At 39.3% G+C, this 20801-nt stretch overlaps 1 protein-coding gene across 1 annotated transcript; it reads right to left on the bottom strand.

Annotated features, from left to right (window-relative positions):
- Positions 1 to 207: 207 nt before the first annotated feature.
- zgc:85777 (uncharacterized protein LOC405871 homolog) lies at positions 208 to 19071 on the bottom strand. Its single transcript, XM_034124930.1, has 9 exons — positions 18856 to 19071; positions 12806 to 12926; positions 7823 to 7952; positions 6478 to 6584; positions 5909 to 6076; positions 5494 to 5667; positions 4840 to 5001; positions 2832 to 2982; positions 208 to 637 (listed from the first exon to the last, which is right to left on the bottom strand). Exons 1-9 carry the CDS (start codon positions 19054 to 19056, stop codon positions 547 to 549), a joined length of 1305 nt encoding a protein of 434 aa, XP_033980821.1. The 5' UTR covers positions 19057 to 19071; the 3' UTR covers positions 208 to 546.
- Positions 19072 to 20801: the final 1730 nt, after the last annotated feature.

Here is a 20801-nt window from a genome sequence, read left to right on the forward strand (position 1 = left end):
CCATGGAATGCTCTTAACATCCCGATAGCAATGAATATCTTAAGTGCTTTGACAAAAAATCCATAACAAAATGTCATCTGTGGAAGCCGTAGTACTGGACAAAGCACGACCAATAATTTTAGCCGGCCCGGCTAAAATAACTGGATGGCCTACCTGCCTGTCAGCCTTCCATCTGCACAGACTTATCTCGTGCCCTCATTGGTCATGTGCGCGTTCGTGTGTATTTTCAAATTCTAGCGCACTTGAGCTGGTTTCTCCAAAATTACCTACCCTACCTTTAACTGACTCATTACATAGCAATACAATTAGGAAGTTCACATTTATATGTTCATGAAAACAAAACAGGAGCTTCATTATTCTGTGTGTTTAAATGTGTAAGTCTTTTGAACTACATACAGTTCAGTCAAAACAATCAAAGGCAAAATGCAAAACTAACATGCTTACATAAGTCAAGCATCTTAACATACTGCACTTGGGTGATTTGTGTTAAGCAGTTCATTGTAAGTGATTAGCACAATATCAGCAGTACAGTAGGTGGTGATTGCATCAGTTCTTGGGAAGTGTGCCCATGTACTTGCAGATGATTCCCAGCATAACCTCATCAGCGCCTCCACCAATCGACATCAACCTAGAATCTCTGTAGAAAGGACCAGAGATATACAAACAGTCAGACACAACACTGACTCCTCTTGAATTTTCCCATGACTCAAAACTATCGTCTAAAAGCTTCATGAACATATGAAAGACATTTTCCACAACCAACTTTGAGCTCTGTTGGTCCTTCTGTCATTCTTGTGATCCACAAATGACATCTCACTGTGGAGCCATGGACTTCATTCAGACCAGTATAATTGTGGAAAAGAAAAGTATACTGAGAGAAGGAGCCATACTTTCAGGGATGGATCACAAAGTTGGCAAACGTGGCATCCTACAAACGCATTTCTTTTAAAGTTCGAAGAACAGGACTGAGAAATATGTGGTAGATTGAGGAGACTACCTTAAAATACATTGTGAATGAGGACAAATGTTGAAGTAAGCTCCATGTACAAAACACTCTAATACACAGCACACACTCATTATGTATTTAGAAGTCATTTGTTTTGTTAACCAAAATGTGATAATGTTTATCAAAAATGTCTAAAAAAATAAAAAAAGGAGTTTCCTTTCTAACTTAAAGGACACCTATCATGCTATATTTAAATGATATATTGTAGGGCCATACCTATATAAGGTATATTTATACGTTTCTGTTTTCAAAATACCAAACAGATCATGCATTTTAGCCATGCCTCATTGCGCTCTATGTGCTGTTTGCTGTCTACGGGGCTGATCTCTGTGAGCTGCAGCTGACCACGCCCCCCTGCAGGAGAGGGTAGCCGTGCTCTGATCAAGTCAAGAGGGGGAGAAAAAAAGATCTCCGTCCTCTGTGTTTTATTTATATATACAGTCTATGGTTTTATTATTTATATTTTAGTATTATTATTATTTATTGTTATAGGCCTATAGAGTCGTTATTCATTTGTTTTAAAGCTCAATAAATAACAAAGACGACCTTTGACCGGCACTTTTCTAATTTTGTCCGGAAGATTTCAACTTTAACGGACATCTTGACCGGCGAAAGAAACTGAAACTGAAACTCTGCCGCACGGTCCCCTCGTTCCTTGGAAGAGGCGGAGAGGTGGGTGTTTGTCATCTGCTGGTGGACTAACCGGAGAGAATTACAGTGCTTGCCTCGACGGGGAGGGATTGCATGGAATTACAGCAGCGTGAGCAAACGCTTGCCTCGGGGAGGGAGAAAAAAAGCCACAGCGGAGAATAAACAGAAGGGTAACCATGGTAACTATGGGCGGGAAGTCTTCTTCGCTGCTTTTGTGGCAGACTACAGCGCCACTTACAGGCCTGGCATATGTACTACAGCGTCTCCAGCGCTTTCGAGCCGTGGCCCAATCCCACATTCCCCTGATAGGTGGAGAGTTGGCCCAATAGCCGTAGCGCCACTTCTGTGACGTCATAGAAGTGTTCAAATCTGGATCAGTCTGTATCAGATCCGTTGCAGCCCCTTTTTTAGAGATTTGGGTATGGAGGAAAATAGAGAGGGTTGTGTTTTCTGACACTTGGTGAGTTCCCTGGAACACCGGGGACACATATTCATGTATAAAAGACCTACAAAAGTGCATTTTGCATGATAGGTCCCCTTTAAATTACATTTAATTCACATGAACAATGGCTTCAATCAGGTTTTTCACGGTCGTACATCCTGAACCCCTTGTTCAGCTGCATTATTTGCCCCATCAGTAGATGTCAGCACAGCATAACATAAGGTTTAAAATAATCTGAGTTAAACACAGTGTTACTTGATTGAACAATGTATAAAAAATGAGGATACTCGAAGTCCAACAGTGCACAGCAGGAGACTGAGCCTAATTGTGTGCTTTCAAAGATTATTATTACTTGATTACATGCTATGTTTATGTAGAAGCCATCACTCAATCTGATTCTCACCATCTGGTTTAACTTTTCTTAAAAAAATACATGGACCACAAGCTTTATCTAGCTCCTGCCAACTGGTGAGGTTGCTCTTACCATGGAAACATTATACCCTCTAAAAAAGCATACTTGGCAGCCAAATATAACCATAGTTGGCTAGCAACGGGTGTTAGTGACTGGTGCTGCTATGTCATGGTTTTTTGCAGTTTGTTTTCTTGGATGAGATGAAAAATGCAACACAAGGGTAAAAATAATTGAATTGTGGTAAATGCTATAAATCACTGTGATGGAAAACACAGGAAACTCATTTTCAAAACCAGATCAGTGAACATTACTAGACTCACCTGTAAAATCTGCTGACCAGCACGTCACTGGTGAAGCCCATTCCTCCCCAAAACTGGAGGCAGCTGTCGCCCACCTCCCTGGCCAGGCGGCCCCCCTTTAACTTGGCCATGGATGCCAGCTTGGTGACGTCATTGCCTTTAATGTACAATGCTGCAAAGAAATAAAGAAAATATGTATTGAGAAGGCGGGTATAAAGGCATTATAAAGAATGTCGGGAGGAAAACAAAGACCGTAAACAAATGATGTTCAGTTTCACCGGTGGCTGATCAGTGCCTCTATTATTTCTCTACGTACCCTCCAGAGAAAACATGTGTGAGCTGTTTATTTCCTGTTGAAATGTGTGTTTATCTACCTGTGCCAAACAGATGCAAGCTTTCATCTGTTTCTGGGCAAGCAAATCGGATGAGCTAGAATTCACTCAAAGCTGGCCACCAATGAAGTGGTTACAAACACGACGAGAAAATCACAAGACCTTGAACACACGCCCGCCAGATGCACCCTCGTATTCTAAAGCACTAGCGATGTATTTTGAAACAAGTGGGTATGAGCCAGTTTTTGCAGGTGGGTTTTGAAGTTATGCCAGTACACCCAAAAACAACTGCAGTGTGTAAGAGCCATTAATCGTTTGATACCTTGAGCTCCTCCTGTCTACAAGTATCCTTAAGCAAAACACTCAACATTTGCTCCATAACAACACTTACCTTTTTTTTTAAAGTTTGAAATGTATGCTAAGAGATTAATGCATCAACACATAAATAATGGTATTACACAGGGAAGATTCAATTAGAATAGCTCTTGATGCCTGTGAAACATGCCTGAAAAATATCTTCTTTACAAAGCAGAGTAAAATTCACCAGTTCGGGCAACTTATCCAGGAAATTCTTGTTGTTTCAGAAATATAGCAGCAAGCAATTTTGATGCCAAGTAATCACTGTTCTGTCTACAGCCAGCCAGCCATATTGTTGTTTACTGTTACCTTATCACTACTAAGCTAGCACATCACTCTCCAGCCAGCACTGTTCCCTTTATCTTCTAACCCAACCTACTGCATTGTATTACAAATTACAAACTCAAGGCTGGTTTGGCATTCTCATTATTCTTGCATTGCAGAGTGAACCGTGGCCTTTCATACCGAGTCTTCTAATGTATTGAGTGCCACAAGGACAGCGACATGCATTTATTTGGAAGGATTTTCTTAAAATACTGCACATCTAAGCAAGTCTGTTGGATATGCAATATCTGGATTTGAAATAAGTGTAGCTACCTCATTATGTTAAAAGGAAACCTAATTTAGACAAGGTGTATGTTTTAAGCACATTTTCAAAATAAAGGCAAACATAGCCAAAGGTGTAATTATGCATGTAAAGAAGAGACAGATGCTAAAGGTCACCTATTATGCAAAATCCACTTTTTCATGTCTTTTATACATTAACATGTGTCCCCTCGAGATTCGCTCACTTTTTGTGATTTTGGCCACTTTATGATGTCATAAAGGTTTTTTGGCTTGTGTAACCATTAGCCAATAACCAACCAAGGTAACACCCCCCCCACCTTATCACCTGAATCTCCTCCTAGAGCACCATTGTGTTATTTTTAACCAAATATCTCTCAGAGGGGCGTGGGGAGTGGCTCCTTATTTTCATCTAAAGTAACAGACAGAGAATCAGCACTTTTGAAACAGGGCTGAAACAGAGGGGATTATGGGATGCTGCAATGATCTGTTTGGTGTTTGGAGCCAAACACTTCAGAGACATGTTTTGTATATATTTGAGAAATATAATATATTGATGAAAAAGAGTATAATAGGAGACCTTTAAAACAACAACATCAACACTAATACAAGTCAGAAACACACATATTTGAAAACTATATATATGTACAGTATATAATACTATATTGATGTATGTGCCTTAAGAATAGAGAGGGACAAAAGGTCATTCAGCTGCTGCAGCAAACACTACCAAGCTATCATTATAGTTCACATGTCTGTATGTAAAGTGAGCCCACCTGTAGCGCTGTGCAGAAGAGCGCGCAGCAGCTCCACCTCAGTCTGCAGCTCGGCCAACCTGAAGTGAACCGACTGGTTGTGGAGGACCGGCCGCTTGAATATCTTCCTCTGCCTCGTGTACTGGATGGTCTCCTGGATGACGTTCTCCATCATGGTCAAGACTGGAGGTGTAAAGATAGAGAGATAGAGAATTACTACTAATGCTGCTGCCACTTGAACTGCATGCATGTCTGTGCTTGCTTCTCATTTGTGTCTCTGATTTATGATATAATACACAAACGTTTGACAGGCAAGACGCCTCAGATTTAATAGAAGCATGTCAACTTTCCCTTCTCAGAAATCGTTTCTTACAAGTTGTTCCCAAGAAAATATTGATGCATGTTTGCTAACCAATAACAAAAGCAAACATCTGCTTTGCTACAGAAGATGAATGGCTTATATTAAGTGACTAAAACTCCCAAATTCTTGGAAACGGAAATGATCCAGCATTATAATCTGTCCAATCTACTGCTCGATCTGTGTGGGGTGGATGAGACTTAGTAAAAAAACAGGGGAGAGTGAAGTATGAAGGGAAAAAGTAGGACAAAATGAAGTCTGATTACTGGATATTGCTTGGGGTAGTGAGAGATTAGCTGTAAGAAGGGCTCACTCACTATTGGCCACTGCCCAAAGCCTCTCTTCCTGGAACTGAAGCATCTGATAGGTGAAGCCCATGCCTTCCTGGCCAATGATGTTCTTGCAGGGCACGTGAACGTCATCGAAGAACACTTCAGCCGTATCCGATGACCACATGCCGAGTTTCTCAATTTTGCGAGCGATTTGTACTCCTACAGAGGGGAGGACAGGAAACAGGCACACTTATAATAACAAATGCTATCCATAGACCGGATAAGGACCTTCTGAAGAGAGGGATTTTGTGGTAAAATGTGGGAATATAATGTGTTTTAGTAGGACGGACAAACACTTCAATTTGAGGGCTGTTTTTAAATCTACTTGAATCACAAAGGATGAATGTGAAAGGCCTTCTGCTTTGAATGGAAAACACACACATAGCAAACAGACCCCTACCTGGCAGGTTCATGGGCACACAGATGAGGGACTTGTTCCTGTGTGGGGGGCCGTCACTGGTGTTGGCAAGCAGACATATCCAGTCAGCCTGGGTACCGTTGGTGGTCCACATCTTTCCCCCGTTGATCACATATTCATCGCCTTTTCTCACTGCCTTGGTCATGATACCTGAATCGATGTGTGGTGCAGCGTGTAAATGGAAGGAGAGAGGGAAATTGGGAAGATGAGTGGAAGGACATAAGGTTAAATGAAACGGATGAATAATCTAAGAAATAAAACCACATTTAGGATCAGAAAAGACACACCAGTCTAAAGTTTAAAGCTGGTGTTAAGTCTAAGTGTGAATCATAATACATACTAATAAAACAATTCATAAAGTTATGAAGTTTGGCATACAGAATGTACAGCATGGGACCCTTGTCCCCTGAGAGAACATTAGTGCCAGATTGATTGCTGATTTCTGGCTCCTCCATCATTTCCGCAGCCTGAGCTCATTTAAAATGCTCCTTCAGAAGCTAAAAAGGAAATTATGTGATAGATGACAAGAGGATAATGAAGGAGAGACATACTTGAGACATCAGAGCCGGCTCCGACTTCACTGACTCCGAGGCACGCCACTTGGTCCCCCATGATGGAGGGAAGGAGAAACTCTTGCTTTAGCACAGCTGAGCCAAACCTGCAAAGACACATTAATAAATAACTATTTAATCAACTAACAATACAGTACTTCCTACGTTTTCTGACATTACTGTACAGTACTTTCTACAGACTTCATTGTCAGGCTACTGTCTATTAAAAGTTATGTGAAACTTTTTTTGTACTGTAGAGCAGTAGATTGTGTGCAAACAGCACTGCCATCTTTGAGGCAATTACATTTCCAGTGGGACAAAGGAGGGAGTCTTATCCTGAAGCTCAAATGGTATTCTTTTTGTCTGCGGCTCTCTTAGCACTGAGACCTCGTTGCAAGCTAGTGTGGATCCCCTAATTAAACTCCGGAGACTCATACAGTCTGTTCAACTGAAGTCTGTCTTGTGTCACCAGCAGCTGTTTAGAAGCAGAACAATATCACAAGCTAAGGCCCTACATGCGTGAGACAAACAATTACCAAATATACAAATAACAATACACTCAAGGGAGTTTAACTTTGATATAACCACTAAGACACATGATGCCCAGTTAAATAGGGCCTGGACAAAATACATTTGGTCATAATTATATTTACAATTGAGAAATCCTTGTAGAAATGTGTGTATTCAATTAAGCAGGAGTCCATATAACCAGTAAAAATAATATGGATGTGGATTTGGTTATAGGATTTGTAGCACTATAACATAGATTCTTGCTTCATGACTTTAAGTGCCTTCAGTGCAATTCACTGCTTTCTAAAGAGTGCAGCCTTTAAAGTAATTGTTGTCAATGATAGAGCAATATAAATGCACCAAATCAACACAAGCTAAGAAAAGCTGAGGGGTGAAAGAATGAGATAGATATGTCTGCAAAGCTGGAACAAATAATGAAAATGTCTGAAGTAGTGATGCTTCCTTTATTGCTAAGACATTGGTTTGATTTGAAAAACTCCAGCTTCAAACACAAGGTAATAACTGCAGGGTAATCCATGTCATACATTCTATGTGCTAATCAGTGAGGGATAGCAATTCATGCTAGCTTTTTATAGCCTCATTATAAAAGATGTCCATGTAGGGAGACTTTTTAAAGAATGTACTGTGGCCTGAGTCACTCATTAGTTGTCCTTCTGATAAGAAAAATGCAGAGGTGGAGGGAGATAAGTAAAGCTAAATGTACAGTGACGTGTCTCTAACCCAAACTAATGGGAATTTTGCTCACCTACAGTACAGTAAGACCCATATCAGCAGATTCATAAAAAATCACATTTCCTTGTTTATGGGAAGGTACCTGGCCAGTGCAGGAGTGGTCATGTCAGTCTGCACCCCGATCGCCATGGGGATGCCTCCGCAGCGGATGTGGCCCAGCTCCTCTGCAACTGCCACACTGTAGCTGTAGTCCAGACCCAAGCCTCCATACTCTGCACGGGACAAAACACACACTCATTCAAAGACAGATCGATGCTGTTGTGTGGAAAATTGTGTTCCATACTTATGTTCATTTGAAAAGAGAAGTGGACCTTTACAAATGTGAAGAACAGCTTAGAAATGTTTGTTTGGACATAAATAGCCCATCACTTAATTGTCCTCTTAAACTAGCCTTGAAAAAACCATCTTACCCGTTATCTCTGTAATAACCTCGCTGCCTAACATGTTTCTGTCAAACCCATATTCTGAACCGTTGGCACCGGAGCATGCACTCAAATTAATTACAGGATGTTATCATTAATTGCGCTTTCTGTAATTACGTGTAAAAAGCACTGCAGAGAGATCAGCAGCACGGTGGATCACAGTCATCTCATCTCTTTGGCTTAGTATAACACACTTTTGTTCTCTTAAACAACCCATCTACTGAAAAAAATATCTAAATTGATGTCCATTTCTTTTATTCTGGCAGTAGAGGCATTTGCAAAGACCACAGGGCCTTAATGGAGTTGAACAGTGCACTATAAACTATGTTTAAAACACCACTTTCTGTCAGTTATCCTCATAGAGCCATCTATTTTCCTTTCATCATCAGTCGGAGCATCTATTGTGAAATGAATAGGGTGTTTTTTTAATACCAATATACTTAGTGCTAAAAGCCAATTTTCTGTCTGCTACTAGTGGAACTTAGCTAGCTAATGTGCTCGCTTTTATTCTGCGTTTCTCTTGAAGTCATTAGTGTCGAACACACACACATTCAGATCCTTTCAAAACAAAAACAATACAAAATTGAAGTCTGTTTGCAGTGAAAAAAATGTGACTAGCAATTGTAAATGTAATCTGACAGTTATTCATCTAGGACAAATCTCCTCATGATAACGCCAAGTCAGCCGAAAGTAACAAGACATTTGTGAAGGGGTCGTCAATGTCCTGGTTTTTCCTTGACTAAATACAGTATGCCAGTTACTGGATGATGGATACTAAAACTGACTGACAATGAATAACTATCAGCGAGTTTACCACATGGAGGCCTGCACTCCAGCATAGTGGTTTAATATCACCTGTCAGGCTAGTTATCGAATAACGGAAAGCCGTCTGGCAGACTGTCAGAGAGACACAGGGAGGGGAAGAAAGAGAGCACAATAAATGGGGACAGGGAGAGAGGGACATATATTAGTGGGACCAGCAAAAACAAGGGAGTAGGGGAGTCTAAAATAAGAGGAAGTAGGTGCAGCTGTGCAGCGATAAGTCTCCGAGCGCTGGAAACCCTGCGGTGGATAATGTGGACTAAGGGAAGCACCCAGGTTTATCCCACTTTAAGCAAAACAGCAGGCTGTCTGATTGAACAAGCAAGCAGGAGAAAAACAAACACGATTCTGTCACAAATGTCAAACCTTTACACATGTGTTTCTACTGAACACCAGATGTTCCTCAGCTAGGTTCTCATCGGGTGGAGCTCCATATGAAGCTCATATTGAAGGATTGAGATGAGAACATTTAAAGATGCAGACACTGCATATGTCGAGTAAACACTGTTTTCCAACGTATTTGCTCAGGGACACAAGTGATGGTAAATGGGGGATGACAACATGGGAGATTGCCGATGAATCGCTGCCGTTAGCTTAGATCCATGATAATTCTGTATAATTACTACAATAGACATAGGTGTAATTACACTATTAGTCAACCCATGAATGCATGCATCACTAACACAGTGTGCTATACTATAACATCTGAAAAGTAACTATCATGCATAGAAGTAGTAATCGTGAGAAAGGGCAACAGCCTTGACACACAACTCTCCAACAGGTTATTTTTCAAAATATTAGTAGCAAAAATATGTTAAAGGAAAAAATATGCAGGCTGCCAGGGTATATCTGTCAGGCAGGAGACAAGAGGCCATTGCCATGGTGTGAGCAGCGGATACTTCTCTCAGAGCAGAGGAAAACAGGCAGGGAGCCAGGGGTCATCTCTGTCTTCTCCCTCAACGTGGCTGCCTTAGGAAAACTTCCTGTTCTCGGGTTTGTACAGTATGTTAATAGTGCCTTTCCTTGTACATGGAACAAGTGAAAACTATGTGTTGAGTGTTCATGTCAGGGGATTAAATAAAGGGACGTGCTGGATATGTCCAAAGCTGTAAACAGGAGTGTTAACTTTGTTGCTTGGCCTGAATCCATTAGGTCCACTGATAGTGCTGTTTTCCCAGTATTTTAAGTCATCCATGCCCACAGAGGATCACTGAGAATTAACTGGGATAACCGGGTTGTATTCTTCTGCCAACCAGTCTGTCTAACAAGTCATGCCTTCATATTGTTTTTACCCTGAGGGTCTGAGTGTGTGTCATCTACAAAATGTTGTCTTGGAGACACCTTCTGTAGCAGAGACCACCACAAAAGTTGCTTTGCCAGGTGTTTATATATCTGTCTGTGGACAGATTTGTCACAGCGATAGCAAAGGTGCGAACATTTGCACTGTTTTGAGAATAAAAATAAAGGACAAGTAAGAAGAAGGTTTTGGTCCGATTAAGGGTGCCATATGTCTTCTCCAAAAACCTTTTTATATATTTTAAGTACATAATGAAAGTTCACCACATGTTGCATGTTTCATTTAAAAAATAAACTTTGTTTGTAGGAGATTGTTTGGATTGTATTTGGTGTTGAGTTATTCTCACATTCCACCTGATTAATCATTTCTCCATTGGCCAGACTCCTAAATCCCCATTCCTGTAAATCGAGCCTCCAAATCAATTAACTCAGAGCAGAATTCTTTAAGAGTCTGCTCCATTAGTCAGCACCGCAGCAAAGGGACGTCTAGTTGTACACTGCACACTTTCCCAAAGACATATAATACCATGGCAACTTAACTCCTAAAATTATTTCAGATATCAAGCCAAATGTGGCAGGATGATCAATAGATGCCAGATTAAATAGTGTGGTAACTGAGCTCAGTCTTTATGAATACTGTAATATTTTGCCTTTATTGTCATTATTTGGAAGGCTTTTCCATTTTTAGTAGTAAAGACGAGAATCAGTGGCTATTCACTGTAGTGCAAGTGTGAGAGGTAAATGCATACGGAAACATTGCAAGCCAGACATTTGTTTTGACACATTTACCTCAGGTAATCCACCTGATAATGCAGAGTGTCTTCCTCTGAGCTGCATCTCATCTCTAATCCTGCCAACTAATGCTTATCTTTCGTCTACTCAGCACATTTTAATTCCTTTTCTTTGACCTACAGGCCTGTGGTGCAATCCTCCTCACCGAGCTCAGTGCTCAACATTATTGTTCACACATTTTGTTTTTCTCAGCATCCAATGGAAGAACAGTTATTATACTGTAGCACAACAAAACACAAGACAAAGATTAGAAGTGGAAAAGTTAGCGAGATAAATACATCTATTACAGCGGGAAATAATAAGGGAATATGAAATTACTTTAAACTATAAATCTCTGCAGTTGATTGTCAAACATTAGCCATAAAAATCCCTTTATGTATTCAGAATGATTTCACACACAACTATTTTGTGGTCCTTAACTTTGCAGAACTTATTCCGCTCCGTCTCTTACCCCAGCAGTGACACAGCTGGGTACACATCTGGAAATGGGATATATAATATAGCAGACAGCTGTTGTGGGATGTTGCTGTGACACCCGCACCCATCAACACAGTGGGAACATTTCTAAAGCCGAGCGACTGTAATGTATGGCTGAGAAACAAAGGGAAAATGAATGGGAAGCGACTACCGCTGTGAGAAAGTAATGCCACATGCTCCTTGAAGCGGAGATGGTCACTCTTTGATTCACCTATCCCCACAGAACTATTCTAACCACAACTGAAATTATGTTTCTGAGTGACTTTTATTCATGTGTTCTTGGATTAAAAAATGAAATCCTTAAAGGCAAGGTCTTAAGATATGTTACTGATTTATCATGGGAGTTTTTGCAGTGGCAACAGAAACAGCACGGCCCAACAACATATATCATGTGGACTGAGGCACAGGTTATCAATCTGTTGTCATATTTGAATGGATTACAATCTAAAATGCCCTAGAGTACAAATAGACTCAAGGTCTGAGCCAGAAAATGCCCCTTAAACACTTCCAGAGCCATGGATAGACATGTTGCAAACGCATGCCAAACATCTCTGTTTTATTCTCTTAACTTCTCAATAAAAGGGTTAGCATAAAAAAGCTAATCGTTTCCCCACAGGATTATTATCTTCTTCACTGACATAAAAAGGCTTCTGGGTCTCTTTATCAAACCGATCTTTTCCCTAATCACTCTGCTACAGATAATGCCACCCAAAAACACTCACTAAATTAATGAAACCGTTATAATTTTTCAGAAATCTTTCTTAATGTTTATTACAAAAACCACTCGCATTTAGCTAATCCTGAATTCCTTTTTTTATGATTCAAGTGGAGTAGTTGGATTTTATCCCAGGAGGCACAGTAAGTCAATTACAGACCTGAGAAAGACACAGGAATCCAAACATACATGTGTCTGTGTACATTTTACACATATATAATCTGTTCAATATTTTATATTTAATATTAATATTCCATGTTATATATTTATGTATATATATATTTGTATATATAATATCTTGTCAAATTCAACATGTATATCTTCTATTTTCTTTTCTTTTCTTTCTTTCTTGTTTATTTCTATTGGGATCAATAAAGTACCATCTTATCTTATCTTATCTTATCTTATACTAACTCAACGTCATGCAAAAATCCCCAAGAACAGAAGTGGTGAACTTTATCTTGGACTCTAATCAACAAGCAACTGCGTCACCCAAACGTTCTGTGTATGAAAATGAATGTTTAATAAAATACACTCTTACCAACTGGTTTGTTGACCCCGAGAAAGCCAGCACTTCCTAAGATCTTAAAGACTTTATGGGCTGGAAATATGCCTTCTGCTTCCCACTGCTCCACGTGGGGGTTGATCTCCTGGTCAATGATCTAGAACACAAACACAATAAGGTACAGATATGTTACTGTATGTTTCTGATAGTGTGTGCATGCTCTTTGTTTGTTTATCATGGTGAATTTGAAGCATAACCACGCATATTTGTGCATTTTTACCATGCCAAAATGCACATATTTCCTTGACTTCTTTTTTTTTTTTTACCCTCTTTGTACGACAAGGAATGACAGCCCGGCTATTTTATCTCCGGTCACATAAATACCACCAAGCAGATACCCATTATGAGTGAACACACACACAATGACTGTTATACATACATGAGTTTCCTGCTGTGCAGTGCACATCTCTACTTAAATCTATGTAATCTATCTTCAGCAGACAGCGTTGAAAGGTTTTATATATCAATGAATAGAGAGCAGGATGGAAAATTGTAATACATGGGAAATCTGTTATAATGACAAGCAAGGCATGCTATTTTCTTCATATGCATGTTATCAGTCCCCTACTGAACCAAGGCTTGGCTTGTGACACACAATATGACAGCTGCAGGCTGAGAAAACAATGGCAGGGGTTTGGCCTTAATCCCAATCTATGCATTTGGGAGTGGAAAAATAGCACTAAAAACTAAAGCACAACAGAATCCAGTAAAAAATGATGGTAACCCAAGTTGTCCAAAACAACTTGCATTGCAAATTACACTGAGGGTTTTGGGGATGATTGGTTTTTAAGAGCTGACACTGATGGAGATGACTGAAGTTGTTGGTATTGTGCTGACAGCTTTGCATTCAGCCATTCAAAAGCCAATTTTTTAATGATCTGTTTCCTCCGGCATTTTTATTCTTGGCAGGAGAGAAAAAACCTCTAAAGTAATATTCAGACCATAATGCAAAAATAAAGTTCAGTACTGAAACCACACTAATGACATTCCTTCTGGGTTAGCAGCCACTTTATCTATTCAGCCACTGGCATAGGCAGCCGCCTGGAAATGAAAGGCGACTTCATTATATACGTTAAGAGGGGAACAAAGAAAATATGTGTGCAGTTGTGGTTAATGAATGATTTTCTCTCTATAGGAGGTGAATGTCATTAATCTGAATTTGATAACTTATATATCTCTAAATGAACCAGCTTTTCGCAAATTTTATTCAGTACTAATTTAAAAAATAATGACTTCATATGTGAAGAACAAATAGATTCTGGTAATCTCGTCACAGAATTTTACATAATAATCTTGAACAGTGAGAGCCTCTTTTGTCTCTATGCCAAATTGAATTGCTTTATCAGTGTTTCTCGCTAGTGACTGGTTAGGTGAGTCATGCCCAAAAGATCCACAGGGAGTGAATCGCAGGTTTGCAGCATGACATTGGACTGAGTGTTGTGACTCATTTCGAGCACCTGGAAGTGGCCCACAGCTGGAGAAGCGCTTATGAATCTATTGAGACACTCATACGGTGCTATTTCTACTGGAACTCACACAGGATAGGCAGTGGATCTATAGTGTGGATTAAAGTTCATGTTGTATTTTCTTGCCAATTCTTATAACAATTCAACCTTAAACAGCAGGCTTTGACAACAGGAAGTTTTAGTGCACGGGACGTCAACAACCGTTTCTGCAAAAATAATGTTGGTATTTTGTGCTTTACCTGCTATTATAACCAAATAAATTAGAAAATGAAATATATGAGCTGTGACCTGCCTTGTCTGCTTCTCCAACTAAAAATAAAATGTCCTCCAACAAATGGATTTGCACTTGTGTGCCAGAATTATATAAACAACTGCTTTTTTATTGGTTTTATTTACTTCAATGCATAAACTATTTGAATGGACCCTGGTTTCCCATTATAATCTGCTCCACAATGTGTTTCTCTGCTCAGTACAATATGCTCTAAATGGAGGGTAAAGCCAATGAAAAGTAGTGATTAAATCAAAATAGGTAGCTAATGGAAATAGGAAACATCAGCTCCAAGCGTTGGCCAATGAAAGGAGTTTAATTAACCATTTGAAATATAGTGGATTGTGAAATATAAAAGCTATTTGATTATTCTTTCATGCAGTTTAGATTCAATTTCTGTCTGAGAGTGAAAGCACGACCAGCAATGAGGATAAGACCTGTGTTTTGCCATTCAAACTAAAAAAAACAAAGTGCTGAAGAAGAATTAACAGGTTTTTTCCAGGATTGCAAAAGTGATGCACACTCATTTTGTCTTTCCAAAACACACAACCAGTCGGACAGCCAAAGAAAACACAGTGGCTGACAGAAAACATGGACATCATGTTTTCACTGCTCAAAACAGATGACAGGAACTAGCTTTTTTAAATCTGTATAAATCAGCTAAATTAACGTCCAACACAAGATACAGCTTTAAAAAATATATATACTGGTCCCCTTTAACCTGCAATAAACTCATCCGGTTTCAAAGGTCGAATCATGTGAGGAAAAGGGAGGAATGAGAAGCTGCTGGAAAGGGAAACCAAAAGGTCATTAGGGAGTATGTCCACATCTCTATTGTGGACTATTTGTGTTGCATACCAGAACAATTTCACATCATCACACCGTCAAGGACAGGGTCAAGATCATCAGGTCTTACAAAATGTCCAGACTGGCACAATACATAAAGACTGGGCTTCTCTCAACCAACCCTAACCATTGCGTTAAAATGGGTTTTCTTTTATACATATATATAGATTTTGTAGTACTTAATACACTATGTGTTAGAGCTAGGACCATATATGATATTATCAAGACATTTTGTCAATTACTGTAGGTTCGGAAAATGTGACATTCTACACTGTACAGTAGGTGAGTAGCAGCTCTCAGAGATTTCTCTGGTTGTATTATATATATATATTTTTTTTGACATATGAGGCAATGTTGCAAATTGTTAACAGGGCTGCCAAGTTCTAGATCTACTGAATGATTTATTAAATGTGAAGTACATGTTCTTACATTTATTTTCAAGTAAATCTTTCAATTGATCAGCAAAAGACAGATTCAGACGCCAAGTCAGTCAGTCTGTAGGATGGATCACAATACGTGTGAATGTAGAAGAAACTATACTCATAAAGCAGGAATCAAACTTATAATGTATCAAATCAGTTCATTAAAGAGTGTGTCCAGTTAGTGGGTTTATAGCATAGATGAAATACTGGTAATGAAGTCACTCACAAGCAAGATGAAAATAAACTACCAAAGCCATAATCTATCGAAAGGTTAAACCACCAGAAAGCAGTGAACAGCTAGGCCTCAAAATCACTATATCCTGATATATTTTAACCAAGAGTAAACTATTTGAAATCTAAATATGAATGAATAAGGCTGCATGATTTAAGTCATATATTGGTATTTTTTGCAGGAAAGTCAAAAGTATTCAGGCAAGAAGAAAGTTATATTATTCACAAGCCAATTGTAAAGGATAGAAACATAAAAAGGTAATTTGTTGCAAGTAGCACACAACATAAACAAAGTAAAGAAATACAGCCCACCTGCCAACAGTGTTCAGCCTAGAATAGCTTTTAGTGTGTGTTTGGGAAGTCTGAAACCATGGGAGGCCGCATGTGAGGATGCTCTTCCTATAAGTGTTCAGGAAAACTCCATGTCCTCATTAATGTCAGAAGCTGATCCCACACACTCTCTCACACACACACATCAATTGTTTGGCTGGTTTGTATATATGGGAGTCTGGAAGCCTGACTAATTTCTTACTATGGGAAGTTGTTAGTCTAATCTATAAATGAGCATCATGCCACACACACACAAACACACACACACACATAGCCAATGTAACAACATTGTATGTGGCCCTACGTCCTCCCCACCCATTAACAGAAGATTGGTAGTGGAAACATTGGCACGATGAACATCTGACCTTGCAAGGACAGTCACTAAAGGATTTCCTATAACCCCATTTGTATAGCATCTATAAACACACACTATTCTACAGTGAATTCTTTTAATAAACCGCGCTGCCTCAAGTTCCCTTTCCTGCACTGCCAACATATTGTTCTGCATTTCCTTTTCACATTTTCATGCTTCCCATTATTCCCAGTGCTCGTTTATTTTCAACCTCCAAGCATCCTTTTGAAGGTTTAGTCACACAACAAGCTTCCCCCCATTTACCGCAACATCTTCGCTCCCTGCCTTAAATTAGACACTTGTTATTTCTGCAGTCTATGTCTCCAAATTCTGTCTAGTAATATGTATCCCAAATGAGTCATGCTGATTACTAATCCTTGCTTTGATATTTTACAACTGTAATTTGCAGCTTCTGATATTTAGCTTTTCAAAGATAAAAGCTCTGCATGTCACAAATCAGTAACTAATATAGCAGAAAAAGAAGAGGCACACTGAGTTTAAGTGGAAGAAGCTGGGAAACAGAAAACATGAGTAAGACCTTCGCCTAGCTAGTGTTTTAAATGTTTTTGAAACCAATTTTTTCTCAAGCAAATAGAGAATAGATTGCTGCTTGAGTCACTAACAAAAGCATGACATACTACTGGAGACATCAGAGTAAACACTAAAGAAATAATCCATATGCCTTCTATTCTAGGATTTTGAGACAAAAGTAGCAAATACGTTTTAACACATTTAAATTAAACAGCCATTTTACACTTTTAATGACCAGAATATTTCAGGGTTTCATCAAGCAATTTCATGGGAAAATAAAAATTATTATATCATTGCAGTGTGTGCTGTAAAACAGAAAGTGGGACTCACTTAATTCCCAAATTACACAAATCAGTTTTTAAACTGAATATTTTCTAATCCGACAAAGTCAATGGCCGGAAGAAGAATAACACATGTGCAGTTTCTATTTAAGGGAGATGCAACATACTATTCAGTGTCCAAAAAGTCCAAACATCAGATCTGCTTTGGTTAAATCACATTGACTACTGGCTTGATAGGAGATTCAATCTGAATGTCATGGCCCACTTAGTTGTCAAGCCACGTCAATATTTATTTAGGTCTACAAATAGTCCCCAAATCCTCTGGTATCAAAACATTTCCCACACGTTATCAGCACTTTACTGTCATACTAATATAAATATCGTTTTATGGGAAGAACACATCTAATTTTGACCTCCAAATCAATCAGTCTCTGAGACACATGTTAAAGCAACAAAACATATCTAAAAAAACGTGTTGCAGTATTCATTTTAAAATTGTTCCGGGAAACTCCTATGTGGTCAGGCTTGACCACAACTACTTCATCTTCATTTCATTTCATTTCATTTCAAACCTTTATTTAACCAGATTGGTCCCATTGAGATCATAGATCTCTTTTTCAAGGGAGACCTGCAGCATATAGGTTCCACATGAAACATAAAACAATAAAGGACATCATATATTATATTTACAGGATACATTTACATAGTTATAGACATTTACAAGTACCCACTCATTCAACATAGTTTGTGCATCCAGCCCTATCACACAATTACTGCTGCCATGACACCATATGTTAGGAAATCTCAACTTTAACTGACTAATGTAACCAAAGCTTAAAATAATCTCAGTGCCAGAGCAGATGACATTACCCAGGTAGGATATGTGGGAGTGTAGTATGTATGGGTCATGAAAACACTGAGTCTGTGCAACAACAAAAAACATGTATGTCTGTGCAGTCATTTGAGGATGAAGACAGCTTTCCAACAGTGTTAGCAACGTACAAACGTATGTTTAACTTGTTATTAGTGAAGCCATAATACAATCAGCTTCTGCAGACACCACCACAGTTCAATGAAGGGTACCTATATAACAAGCTAACAAAGTGACCTCTCACCCACTTCCATTATAATGCCCTTGTCTGCGTCATACAGCTACTTTAAGCAGAATAACACTCATGCTTTCTAACAACACACTTGGGTACTACAATATCCACCTGTCACCTTGTTACCAAAGCTAAACCTAGCCTTGTTTTCATTGTAACGCCGAAGGATGCTATGTTGTTAGCAGTCATGTGTTACCTTTCTGAGGGACTCCTTTAATGCAAAGTGCTCTTGTGTGTAGATTAAATGGTCACTCGCGATCTCTGGGGCACTGGATGTTACAGGTGTAGATGACACATTTCCCGACAACGACCGGACACCAACAGAGGAGTTGAATTTGTAGAAAGTACGGCTGTTGAGTAGCAGGTTTAAACGGAGAGCTCCTTCACGCAGCGCCATGTCTGTTGACAGCAGTTTGTGTGCGCATGCGCAGTATGTGAATGTAACTTTCACCTACTGTACTTTGCACTTTGGGTTTCTCCCGAGATAAAAACATTAATCCCAATGGGAAATTTTAATGTTGGTAATGTTTGATTCCCCGTTGGCTTCAGTCATGTAGGGAAATACCCCTACTAGATAAATATATAATGTGTAACCCAGTAGTTGAAAAAAGCTTACTACTGTACCACTGCTTATAATCTATTAAAGCAGTGGTTCCCAACATAGGGCTCCCAGTATGAAGGAAGTTGGGGGAATCATACTTCTTCTGCACTATTACCAGTGGCGGCCGGTCCATAGGGGCGCTAGGGGCGCCGCCCCACCTCTTCCCATATTAAAAAATAAAAATAAAAATAAAATAAAAAATATATTTTAAAAAATATATATATTTTTATTTTTATTTTTAATGAACAAGGTAAATATTATATAATTGGTATCAGTAAAATGTATAATCTACAATAAAATCTCGTTTAAAATTGTGTTACGATGTCTAAAGTTACTGATAAGTCACATGTTTCCTGCCTGGCCTTGCCCGTGTACCTTCTCTCGTCTGGGCGCTAAGAGAGGAGCCCTCAACCAGTGCAGCAGCAGCCACTAGCAGCTGACTGTTGCTATCTGTAACGTGTAAACTATGCGGCGAAAACATAATTTCAGCCAATCAGCGTCGTCAAATATGATGGTCACAGGGCTCCTACATGAGCGCCCGGTGCAGTCTGTGAGTTGTTTGGACTCGTATCCAAGGAGACAAAACAGGAAGCTGTCATACACTCTGGAAGCTACAGCTAATGAAAACTCAGTTTTTTACATAAAAATTGAATTATGGATCATCAATCATTTTTCAAAGTGACAGACACATTGGATTAACCTATGGATTAACCTTCAGCTGCGTTTTTATCGTTTTTGATCAGAATTGTTATTCTGCAAAAGGTGAGCATATCTCCATGTTTTGATACCTAAAGCTACGTCGTGTGATGTCTGTATTTGCTTCCCCTGTCACGAGTTCTGATCGCTCAGTGATGATACTTATATTTCTAGAATATGTGGAATCTCAGCTTGTAAGCTTGTTTGTGCATATCCGATAAGTATATCGATTGATTTATACCTAGAGTGCGTTAGCATTTTTTCGCTCAGGGCTCATTTAGACGCTTCTTGTGAGACTTGTGTTTTGTTTCGGTAAACATGGTTCATATCATCAGTTAGATGCGTTTCCTCTGAGTAGGACACATGAATAGTTTATTACATTTTAAGAAGCCCTGAGACACAGTTTCGTGAGAAAAAAAACGGGGGGAAAAAGCCCTTTAACAGGTTAAATGGGAATTAAATCAGTGTTCCCAAAGCCCCGGTGTTCTGCAGTTTGTGTGGGCCTACTGTACTGTTGCACAGTTTATGCTGTAGAAACTATGTCCAGGACAAGGTGTTTGGAAGTTTTGGAAGATTCATAGCTAACCACACTGAAGTTATGGAGGTATTGATCAGTCTTCTCATATTTTTAAGCCTCAAATTGTCCTTCTCCCCCCCCCCCTCCCCCTCCCCCCCTCTAACATCACCAGAAGTCATGATTTAAGGGGTCTTTTCTCAAAAAAAATTACCGGGGGAGCATCCCCCCGGACCCCTCTAGTATTGTTTGATCACCATTTCCACAGCCCCACCTAAAATATTTTCCACCAGCCGCCACTGACTATTACACATGTGTTTTATTTTCTGTA

Source organism: Trematomus bernacchii, unplaced genomic scaffold (genome assembly GCF_902827165.1).
Source record: "Trematomus bernacchii unplaced genomic scaffold, fTreBer1.1, whole genome shotgun sequence".
Taxonomy (NCBI): Eukaryota; Metazoa; Chordata; class Actinopteri; order Perciformes; family Nototheniidae; genus Trematomus; species Trematomus bernacchii.